This window comes from Idiotropiscis lumnitzeri, chromosome 4, assembly GCF_059441095.1.
Source record: "Idiotropiscis lumnitzeri isolate Australia: NSW breed Sydney's pygmy pipehorse chromosome 4, RoL_Ilum_1.0, whole genome shotgun sequence".
Lineage (NCBI taxonomy): Eukaryota > Metazoa > Chordata > Actinopteri > Syngnathiformes > Syngnathidae > Idiotropiscis > Idiotropiscis lumnitzeri.
This window is the reverse complement of record NC_142394.1, coordinates 23,181,795-23,194,029: the sequence shown is the minus strand read 5'-3', so window position 1 is coordinate 23,194,029 and position 12,235 is coordinate 23,181,795. Positions and strand designations below refer to the sequence as shown.

The 12,235-nt window shown below is 39.7% G+C and overlaps 1 protein-coding gene across 1 annotated transcript; it reads right to left on the bottom strand.

The window, feature by feature from the left end:
* Window positions 1–1,128: 1,128 nt before the first annotated feature.
* slc25a43 (solute carrier family 25 member 43) lies at window positions 1,129–10,688 on the bottom strand. Its single transcript, XM_088292406.1, has 5 exons — window positions 10,243–10,688; window positions 8,751–8,992; window positions 7,890–8,062; window positions 4,078–4,212; window positions 1,129–2,539 (listed from the first exon to the last, which is right to left on the bottom strand). The coding sequence occupies exons 1-5, from the start codon at window positions 10,512–10,514 to the stop codon at window positions 2,324–2,326; spliced, it is 1,038 nt and encodes a 345-aa protein (XP_088148532.1). The 5' UTR covers window positions 10,515–10,688; the 3' UTR covers window positions 1,129–2,323.
* Between the last annotated feature and the right edge of the window lie 1,547 nt (window positions 10,689–12,235).

The window sequence follows — 12,235 nt, the reverse complement described above, 5'->3', positions numbered from 1 at the left end:
TAGTGACCAATAAATATTGAAATAAAAAGAAACTACCTAAAACTTGCCCCCCCCCAAAACACACATTTTTGCGTGTTCATATTAAATTAAAATAGTACACATTGCAAAATATAAAAACCTAATAGAATGAAGACATTTTTTTAAAATTTGGTCATTAAGTCATGCATCTCGCGCGCGCACACACGTATACTCACACACGCACACGCACACGCGAGCGCGTGCACACAGTGTTCATTGTTGCATTCAGCGTTCATGTGTTGATATAACCTTTAAGATGTTTGGCCGAGAGCATGACGTCAAGGGTCAATCGTGTCGGCCTTATACCATTCAGTGCAGTCTGACTGTTTCCTCCATGCTCCATGTCCTTATTTTCACTTAACTAGAGTGGTGACACATCTGTATTAGTCACTAGTGCATCAAGATAGGTTAGGATTAGGATACAGTATTTTGATTTGCATGCAAATTGTGAATATTTCGTCAGCGCAAACTGATTTCTTCCTTTCCTGTGCTGTAATGATTAAAATACAATATAAACTTGTGATCATGATTATTTCAAAGCCATGTCATTGGTCAGCGAGGAGCAGCTGAAGGCCTCTGCTATGGTGCATAAAGGTCACCCCATCTGTTACACCCCTTTGGCTGTCGCTCAGAAAAGTCTGTGTGTGTGTTTTGTAGATGACATGACCGGATCAGTTGACTGCACACACGCACACACTTTACATGCGTCACTCGGACCACTTTTGTATCAAGCCACGCACCAAGATAACCAACTCAACCTACCAAGACTCATCATATTTAGCCTACCTTTATGGAGCCTATGCACATATTTTACATGGTAAGATTTTTCATAGTACACCACTAAACAAAATGTGACAAAACTTATAGTTTCCACTAAGTGTGGATTCGCCATTATTTGTAGATTTCTTTTTTTACCATGTCCTCTGTTACATGCTGAAAACTCAGAAACTATGAAAAGTGAGTGAGTTGAGGAGCTTCATCTGTGTTGAGTTGAACACACACATATATATATTTTTTTATAGTAAATTTCAATTTCCAGACCAATTATTGTGAAACTGCATAATTTCTCTCACAGTGGTTGGGAATCACTGCCCTAATAAACTTCAGTCCTGAAATGAAAATTATGTTTATTGATTCAAGTAACATCAATCCAAAGAATGTCAGTATTCATTTCAAAACATCATCTATCGCACACAACATTGTACAGCAGTCTCATATATTCATCAAGCACCCATTTACAGCAATGAAGAGCATTTTTAGGTTATTGTTTGCTGTAATAACCTAAATAAATAACAATAGTGGCACGATATGATGCTAAAATAGCCCTTTGTAGTAACCAAGAGGAATGATGCAATGTGGCAATGTGCACTTGACTTTTAAGAAAATCAGAAGGCATTAATTAAGAGCACTCTCGCCTACATTTAACTCACTTCCATGAAGATTTGGGGATGATTTTGTGTGTAAGATCACTGATGTGGCACTGAACAGACCTCCCTGAAATAAGGAGGTTATAAAACACATAAAACGCAGCTGAACGCAGTAGGACTTAATTGTTTGGAGTAGTTATTTTTGTATTAACTGCATTGTTTGTGACTGCATTTTAACCCTCTTAGTGAGTCTGAGAGGTGCTATATAAACAATATATACGTTCTTCCTTGTAACACTGACAGGAAAAAGAGGTAGAAGAAATACATCATGTAATTATGCCATGTCAGGCAATTATTGCAAATTGTTTCCGAGCTCCAATAAAAATCTGTCTTCATAATTACTTAGTTTTAGATTGACGCAGGCAGAGATGTTCTTTTTAATAAAAATGATAAGTGAAAACCCATTCAAATTAAAATATAAAAAGTAGCATTAATAAGAAAATAAATTAGAAGTTGTGTGAAAATGCAGGAGCTCATAACTAAACACAGTAGGGTCCATTTGTAAATTTGTGTTATAATAACTAAAAAGCACAGTAACAAATTAATGAATGAATACGTCTCAAAACACAGCAGATATTATTCTTGTACAGTGAACACCCTGGATTGTGGATTATCGCTCGTGTCCCTGCGATCTAGCATATTATTAAGTGATTGATTTTGTGGGTTTCTGCAGTATATAAACGCATGAGTGGGAGAGGTAAAACTATCGAGAAATATGTGGTCTCTGTATATCACAGATTTTCATCACAGCTGGTTCTGTAACATTTCAGGGTCACCGTAAAGGCACTTTTTATATTGGATCCTGTGAGCTTGTGCAGGTGTATTTTTGCAAACAATGTCAAAATATAGTCATCATTCTTCCTCCCCCGTGGAGGTTTTCACCAGCGGTTTCCAATGGTGGACTGGTCAGTCGCTCCGAAGCGCCTATTCCTCAGGTAGCGTTTCACCTCCTGCAGCTCAGCCGGCCTGAGGCTCTGGTCCACGCCGGGCGCCGGCGTGTTGCTCAGTGGCGACACGATGTAACCGTTGCGGTACAGGCAAACCTGCTTGCACAGCTCGAAGCAGACGAAGAGGAGGCCGAAGTAGGGTACAATCTGGAAATGATACCATCAAAGTTGGCATATATGGGAGCTGCACACACCTCTCACTGCACTGTCTCAAATGTGACTGCACAAGCAAGTTACCACATAGCTTTAGGTGACGCCACTCGTAACATAATCTGTGGAATTTTGCTTATCTGGAGAGTAAATTATGGAGAAAAAAAACTTGCCAGAAAAAAAAAATAATAATAATAATAATCAGCATGCCAATTTTAATTATCATCATAAAAATCTTAACCCAACAGATTTTTTTGTTTCAGATTGTTGCCCAGTGACAGCAAATAGGACAGGACACGACTGGACAGGAGCGGGGGGGGGGGGGTCGACATATTCACACAAATGAGTTCCACTTTGACTTTTGTAGTTGTAAAAGCCCATGCAACCACCTTGACATTTGCGGCTGAAATCGGAGAGTAGAGCACGCTGTTCCCGAGGCGAACTTTGCCCACCTCACTCGTGATATGCTTGCTATTAATTACTCGCTCTGCATTGTTTCTCATGCGGACACTGCCGCTACTCTAGCTTTCCCTCCTGTGGCACCCTTTCCCCTCTCTCCGCGGAATCTCACGCTCACCAACACGTGCATGCGCTGGACGGACAGTTCTACTCAACATGGAGTGGAGCAGGCCTCATGAATAACACAGTTTGACGGAGCAAGTTCATATGACTTTGCTTAACTCAAGTCATCACTTAACCTGACTTGACTTTTACCACAGTAACTTGGGACATGCTTAAAACTTGAAGGTTAAAGGGGAAGTCAACCCAAAAATGTTCTTCACAAGAAGAAGCGGCTGCCAGGATGGCCGAGTGGTCTAAGGCGCCGCGTTCAGGACCCAGTCTCCCCACGAGGCCTGGGTTCGAATCTCGAATTTCCCCATTGTGGGACTAATAAAGGCAATATTATTATTATAAGATGTTCTATGCGCCTTAACTAGTCTAAACACAGCATTCTGATTCATATTGCGTTTGTGGAATATGAGTTAAGCAGCACTTTCCACCCGTTTTTAGCCATCTCAGGGGGCGATCTTTTTGTCACTTCTGTCGACTAAAAATGACATCACAGTTGCTCAGGGCTCAGGTAACAACCAATCACGGCTAATCTGTTTTCTGAAGCTGTGCCATCATTGGTCGTTTCCGTCATTTTCATTTTCATCATATTCAGCGATGTGGCAAAATGGCTGCCCACTGAGATGGGACAAAAAATTGTAGATTTTAGTGCTTAACTCGTATTCCATAAATGCAATATTAATCAGATTGTCGTGTTTAGACTAGTGGTGGTTGCAGACAACATTTTCTTGTAAAGAGCATTTTTAGGTTGACTTCCTCTTTATGCCTTGAGAATTACTTCTGACCTGCATACAATTTAAAAAGATTTTTACAATATTTTGTGACTTTTCTTACCTCTATAGCAATTGATTAATTAAAGAAAAAAAAAGGTTAAAAAAAAAAACAATTGGCCAATTTTAAAAAAGTTAATATTGGCCAATGAAGCCGCCGGCCTATTAAGCAGTTGTAGCCAAGTAATTATGTACCTTTATCGTATTGGCGGTGAGGCCACTCCAGAGTGAGAGGACGCCCTTATTTTTGACCACCTGTACAAAACAGTCGGTCACGCCTCTGAAATGTACGTCAACGCCACCAAAATGCGGCAGTCGGGAACTCTGCGCCTGCAAAGAGAGCGACAGAAGGAGCCAGAAGTTTAGCAACCACATAATGTCCTTCCTCCACAGCCCACTTGTTATCCTGATGAGGCCCAATACGACTTCCAGCTGCGAAATATGGCCGTAATAATCTTTCAGAGGATCACGGAGACACAGTCGATTTAAACGCTTCATTTACTTCCATTGCTCTGGAAAATCTCCATATCGTTAACCCACTTGAACCTGGAAAAGAGCTTTTTATAGCTCGGGAATGTATGATCTTAGCTCCCCGTCTGAGGTCATTAACCGGATGAGAAACAAGTTCATTTTCATTAAGAAGCAGGCAAATGAGTCGGAACCCGCCGGCATCGTAAACTGACACACGGGATTTGGGGAACAAACACTCAGAGGACGCTTTTAAAAAGGGATTTATCAACACTGAATGTTTTCAAGCACAAGTCCTGATGAATGAATATTAAAAATGCATAGCCATCAATAGACATCCATTCACTTCCTATATATTTTTTTTCTGAATTTGTAAGTACTCAACAGTATTGTTTACTATTTTATTTGCATTGTGGTGAAACGCATTAACTGAAAAGGGCTAAAGACGAGAAACTTGACGGTCAATGGTTTCCCCTGACATAAATGCTAGTTAGGTACCCGTGGAAGGTACAGCAAAAATGTTTCTTTCTTATTTTTATTTTTTTTAATTTTGGTTTGTTTTTTGCAACAATTACGTGAAAAATATGTAGAGCGAAAATAAAAGTTGTAAGACGAGAATAAAGTCTTAATTTTACAAACAAAAACATATCTTGTAGTACTAGTAGCACAATTGACCACTAGTGCAAAGGTTTGCCGTCCACCTAGTTTGTCAAAATTTTCCCAGTTGAGTGAAAAAATGTCATAAGGCAAAGTAAGGCAAAAAAAACAAAAATACATCACTAAGTTGTTCTACCAGTGCGCTGAATTCTTACTAGTAGCGCCCAAGACGAGTGCAATTAGTAACATGAATTGTGGTTTTCTGACTAATATGCCGATGTTGTCCTACTACGGAGGATAAGCAGCATATTACTGCACCAACCTCAAATTGGACATCAAGGATTGATAAGAAGGCTACTAGTGTGGGGCTCATGCCTGCTAGTTGTGTCTGGGAGTGTTACTAGTGCAGTACAGTAATTTACTAGTGCGATTTAATTGTGTGCTTGAAGGCCACTACTGGTGGAAAAAAACATTACCAGTAAGACAGTTGTTTTACAAGTGTGTCTTAGTCATGGCTTCCCATGCAATTTTGCAAAGCAGTTTGATACCCTTTGTAAGGCACGTACAGCGTTTCCAGAGTTGTGCACATAAGGCTGGCCCGCTGCTGAGAGTCAACATCTATCTTTAGATGTTTTATCTAAAGCTTCTGCTGCAGACCCACCATGCATTTGCATTCCCAGCTGCTAGCAGCAAATAATAATAGCACGCGCATGGAACCGGATGTAGTATTCCGGTCCTGGGGGTCGCCATTGTTCCCTCGTGTCCTTGCAAATAAGTACAGTGAACCCCTCCATCCATCTCATGAACTTGCAGTTACCAGTATGAGCGTTTGGGTGTGATAAATGTAACATATCTGTTCCTCATTGACACCTGAGATCTTGGAACATTAATGAGTCACATATAAGTAGGGAGAAGGAAATTGGCTAATTGGGCCCAGTTTGGGCGTTTTCAATTTGTGGTGTACCTACTTTTGTTGCCTGCAGTTTAGACATGCGTGGCTGTGTGTTGAGCTATTTCTACGGGACAGTGAATTTACAGTGTTAAACTTAAACTGACTCCTAAACACTGGAGCAAAATGGCATTTCTTCACCACTGGATTTGAGATGTTATGATAATAACAAAACTGAAGAATTTAATTGAACGTATGGCCATGCCGAATATTGACAATATTATTTTTAAATAAGTTTTAAGGTCACGCTGAACAGATCAAATACAGTTATAATATTATGGTGAACTATTAATCAAATGCAAAATGAAAATAAGCAACAAAGTGATTCTATTTTATTTTTTATTTGTTTAATTAAACTTGCTTATAGTGAAATTTGCATTGAAGTGGAACTGACTGAGAGGCGATACACATATTTTTCTACCTAATATGAAGGGGGCAAAAGGTGAGGAGCTGTCTGGATAGTATCAAGTGATGTGGTGCGAAGGCTCCCTCTAGTGGTTGGCAAATTAAATGTTCAAACTCTACACAATGAAAGTGGCTGAAAATGATCAATTTATTTCTTTATTTATCTATTTGTACCCAGTACATTTGTTAAGTAATGTAAGGTTCAGTTGTATTCCATTTTTAAGTACAGAACAGATGGATTTCATTTTTAAAATCTTTATTTACGTAGGTGCAATTATTTTTAATTGAATCATCATAGATTTTTTTTAAATTTTCAAATATTTTAGAGCAGCATTGATAGTCAAATCGCGCATAACATTACAGTTACTTACAATAATATTTGGAATGAGGGAGGAAACCGGAGTGCCCGGAGGAAACCCACGCAGGCACGGGGAGACCATGCAAACGCCACACAGGAAGGCCCGAGCCGGAATCGATTGCATGATGAATTATTTTTCTTAACATTAATTTATCACTACACACAAATCACAGCAAAGCTTTATTAACCGTATTTTTACGGCCATAAGATGCGCTGCATCAAAGGGCGCAACACCAGTTGAGGGTGCTATTTCCATATTTAATGATATAATATTAACTTGACTTTAATGCATATACTAGGCGCACCGCACTACAAGGCGCAAGCTCGCACTAGCTCAGCTTGCGCTAGCGCAGCTCACGCTAACTCAGTTCAGCTCCTCGCGCTAGCTGATGCCAGCTCACCAATACTCAATCCCTTAAGGGATGGCTGCCAGAGGTATCACCCCAAGTCAATGACAGATGTCCTTAAACTATAAGGAATCACTGCCAATAACACTGACTCTAACCAATAAGAGGTGTCATGGCAATATATCTTCTAGACAACGTCAGGGGAGGGACTTCACTGGTCACCACACTCCTTAGAGTCACGGTTTCAAATCAAAACCAAAAAAACTCAGCATACAAGCAAACAATGAAACAAAGAAATAAGATTAACACAAAACATGTATCTCTTATATCATCTATATACCCAAAAGAAATAAAAATAACACAAAAAGATTATAACAATGGCTTCTTGGGAGCCACTCAGCCTTAGCCAATTACAGCAATGGCTTCTTGGGAGCCACTCAGATGTGCATGTTGTGCTTTGGGCTTTTTGCAGTCTGCTGTCTAAACCTGGGACGTTTCTTGCTGGCAATAACATAAATGATAAGACAGACTACAACATTGTGGACAGCTGCCCTTTTGTCCAGCTTTCTCCTACACCATCACCCAAACACCATAGTCACATAATGTATCAGTCACAGTCAATTCGAAGTATAGATGACTCAGACTTTGACCAGCAGGGTGTGGTAACATGCACTCCAAACAGCCCAATGAGTAGAAGAGTTGATGGTCGAGAGTGCTGCTCAGTCCATATAATGGGCGCGTCGCTTTACAAGGCGCCTCGTTTGTTTTGGGGAAGATTTGGGAATTTAAAGTGCGCCCTATGGTCCGGAAAATACGGTATTTAAAAATAAAAAGAGAAATGACATGGAAAAATATTCCTCACGCCCCCACTTCAGTGACTTACTTGCATCTTGCGTTTGACAGTCTCAAAAGGGTAGGAGAGCGTTTGTGCCACTCCTGCTGCCAGGCAGCCATTGATGAAGTTCTGCAGAGGCGAGAAGCGGAAAGGAGGTTCCTGCCACACTTTGTCCACATTCGTGTACACGATGTAGCATCCCAGGGAGAAGGGAAATGCGCCTAGAAGCACATACAGCAGCGGGAAATCACTTTCATGTGAAAACAATGAGACAAACTTTCTATGTCTGGGAGGAGCCAAGTTTAGTCTGGGTTGTTAGTGGAATTTAAGGAGCGCTCTTAATGCATTTGCATGTGAACGAGCACTTCTAGTACATATCTGAATTAAATCATCGGTAAACCATTTATTTTTAAGGGTAGCAAATGTCATCTTGGTGCCAAGGAACAATGTTGAAGGGAGAAAGGGTGCTTCATTTAGAAAAACATAGTGCTTTGCTCCCATCTTATGGAATATTTAAGTAATTCTGAATCTTTTGGTGCAGGGGACATCAATCACTCACAGATTTTGGTTATTTGTGGCAGCAATCTGTCCTTATATTTACAACAATAAGCAGGGGATCTTGTCTCACTTTACTTAAATGTGAAATTTTAGCCTGGTCAGCTAAATTCTATGCGGTATTATTTGATTGTTTGACTGGCAAGAGATGGAATGACAGTTCAATTGAAAATTCTGTCAAATAGAAGAACATTTAATTGTTCTGTCCTTATATATGTCACTAGCATAGTTTGGTCCAAACAAAGATACATAATCTATACCAAATAAATTTGATGTTTAGGATCAATTCGGTGAAATTGGAGATTTTCCTTGGCATATTTAATGGTCTTTCACTTTTTCCTGGTGTCTGCATACCTAAAACAGTGAGGGAAAAGCCCCTGTAGAGCGCAAGTAGGCCTTCGGTGCTGTGGATCTTGGCCAGTGTGTGAACAACGCCGACATAAGAAGGCTCCCTGCTGTTCTGGATGATCAGCCTAGTCTCGGCTACCTCCAGGGGGTACGTGGCCAGGGCGGCGGCTACGCCGGCCAGCCCGCCTGCGACGATGGCCCTTGCCTGGGAGATGAAGCCAAGTTCATCCATGTGTCGGTGAACTATCCTGGACACAAATTGAAAGTTACTTAATAAAAACAAGCTTATTTCCCCAAACAACCACCAACCAAAATAGGTTGTATATTATAGTATACTATAATAGGTGTATATTTGACATATACATATACAGATATATACATGTACAAACAGATATATATATACTATTAAATATATTTATAAATACATAAACCTAAGAACTGTTTTCAATTGTAAAAAAAAAAAAAACGAATAATAAGTGACCACAGAGTAAAACAGTTACTCATACAATGCGCTTGATACAGCGAAGTTTGGGTCTTGTTTTCCTGGAACACTTTGTACTGACTGACTGCGTTGCCAGATGGGTGGATGTATTTGCACTATCACGTGTCCTAACTGACAGGTGTGCTTTTTTTCACTACCCTTTACAGATACCAGCTACCACTACTCTATTCGTATTCACCTCAGTGTTTATTTATCAGCCATGTGGTTGCCAATACGTCACGTTTTGTCCGATTGTAACCTAACTACAGAAAATTGCTATACGTTTTTCCCATTTAGTGACCTCTCAGGCGACACTACATCCATAGACTTCAAACTCTAAGGTACAGATGATGTTTTACTTTTCAACACAATTAAAATTTGACAAATGTGCTTGTCTTAGAACATATGGCACTTTGGTCAGAAGTATCGGAACGGTTCTCGTGTTCAAAGCACTCATTTTAATTAATCCCAAGAACCAAAAGCGCGTTTAATCATGAATGCAATCACATGCTGGTTCGTATTCGATCAAATACCCAATTTGGCAAATATAACATCGTTTGGTCTTCAATTCGTCAAAAATTATAAAGTAATGGAAGTTTTTTTTAATTTTTTTAAACCCACAACAGACTACCTGCAAGTCAAGACCCAGGGCCCAAATCCGGGCCTTGAACGAAGGCACCGTATCGACTGACAAAATAAAGTCCTCTGATTGGCTACGATAAAAACAGAAGCTCAGAAAACAGGAAGGATCTCTCAACGTCAAAACAAACCAATTCTACGAAAAACGAATACATTTTACTCAATTAAATACAAAGTTTATCAAAGGTCGTGCATTTCGTCAATCGCATAGATGATAAACCCCGTACTTTTGTCGCTGTTCGCAACACCAACGTCACCTCCAACTTCTAGCGTGACTAACAACTATAAGTAGAAGCTTAAGAGTCAAACCTAACCACCATTATGTGCGCACTGACTAAAGAGTTGTCATTTTAATGCCATTTAAGTGAACCGACTTACTTTCTGTAGGTTGTGAGGTGGACTGCGGTGTAGGGGAACAAGCGAAGACAAGAGACGAGATTTCCTTTCCAAAAGCCTTTGAGTCCCTCATTTTGGTAGATGAGGACAAATGTTTGTCCCAAGCCTTTTTTACAGTGAAATGTTCCCACCTGACTTTTAATCTTCACCACTTCCAAAGGCGACGTGGCGCTTTTACTGAATAAACCGGCAAAGCCAACGCATGAGAAGCTTTGCGAACTTGTCAACCTGTTGTCCTTTTTAACCGTGCCCATAACTTGATAATTTGCCCTTAGAAGACGAAACTGGTTTTGGTTATCCGAACGCTTTGTTTACACGGCTTAGAAGACATCAGGCATCTATTTGTGGAGCCCGCTGGCCAAGGCGGATCCTACTACATGAATGACGTCATTTATCAGCGGAGCCGGAGTGGCGTTAAGGCTACAGTAGAGGGCGCCATGCGGCAAAGTCTGCGTCACAGTTGGCGTGCTGCAAGTTTATTACATTTTTAATATTTTAAATTTTGATTTACTATTTGTGTGACTTTTTTGTACTTTTAATCGAATTATTTTAATACATAAAAATACAAAACTTGATAAATGTATGAATTAAATTGAATTAAAATCATTTGAATAATGCCGTTTTAAGCACTATATTTGTTTATATTAAAGGGACAGTGTGCACAATTTAGTGCCATCTAGTGGTCAACTATTAGAATGCCATGACCTTTGTTCCAAACACCTGCATTTTGAAGCACGCACATTAGGGTGCCTCAGAGAGATGACATTTTGCAAGCCTATCACCAATTTCTTCAGCAGTGGTGTAAGCAAAATCACAAACGACTTTTAGTATTCCACCAAGTGACAACGTAATAAGTAAGTGCATTGTATATGTTACTCACGCTGTATTCATTGAGCCAGAAAATTTGTAATCTGGTAATTGTCTCTTTCAGGATGGCCGAGTGGTCTAAGGCGCCGCGTTCAGGACCCAGTCTCCCCAGGAGGCCTGGGTTCGAATCTCGAATTTCCCCATTGTGGGACTAATAAAGGGAATATTATTATTATTATTATTATTATTATTATTTCGAGTCTCCGTAGCAGAAAGATGGCCCCAAGAAATGTCAATGTCCTATATGGCGAGGCACCAACCATGCAATATAGTGAGCAATGACCAGACCTACAATTATATAAAACTATATTTACATTGATGTGACAGAACATTTTTTTTGCATATTATTGAAATTAATCGCGAGTTTTTAAAATGAATGAACTTTGAAAAATCAAAACATTCAACACATTGTCTATTTAAAAATGAATACATTGTGTTTATTTATTTAGCTGTTATTGTTGTAACATGTTGTTTTAAATTGTTGTATGTTCCATTACTTTAGATGTACAGAAATATAAATAAAGGTGAGGTAATATTCAATTAATTTGAATCCAACATTTAATCTATTTAGAAACAAATCACTGAAATGAGTTTCTTAAACACAAGGTGAAGTGCCACACCCTCTGTTCCATCCATTTTCTGTATACTGTAACCCCCTCCAGCAATGCCTACAGAACCTCCACTAGGTGTCAGTATTGCACTTCTATGTGTAGAAGACAGGTGTCGTCAAATGGTGAGTAGTTTTACTTTTTTTTATTTTTATTTTTTTTTATTCATTTTTATTTATTTTTTGTAAAAATACACTTAATACATGTTTAATGATGGTGACAGTATGAGTTTAATTCTCATTTCATGATTTCCTCTTCGGGGTGAAATTGTCTGTGCCTTCAAATTAGATATTTGGGACACTGTGTGTTTATCAGGAGGGATTAGCCGTCTTGTTTGTTTGTTTTCTCCGCACCTTTGGCAAGTGTCACCACCTTCTTCTGTCCGCACCACTTGGTCCCCTCCACAAAAGACTTGTAGAATAACAGGGCCCACCAGAGGAAATGAGAGGCGGGCCACCTCAGCCGGGCCCTTTCGCTGCTCGCTGGGGGTGGATGTGTGT

What these genes read in the sequence shown, in the direction of transcription:
- slc25a43 (XM_088292406.1), bottom strand. Translation starts at nt 10,514, where the DNA reads ATGGGCACGGTTAAAAAGGACAACAGGTTGACAAGTTCGCAAAGCTTC. An exon ending in CTTTTCCCTCACTGTTTTAG is followed by an intron (nt 8,063 to 8,750) that starts GTATGCAGACAC and finishes ATGTGCTTCTAG; the next exon opens with GCGCATTTCCCTTCTCCCTG. An exon ending in TCACCGCCAATACGATAAAG is followed by an intron (nt 2,540 to 4,077) that starts GTACATAATTAC and finishes TATCATTTCCAG; the next exon opens with ATTGTACCCTACTTCGGCCT.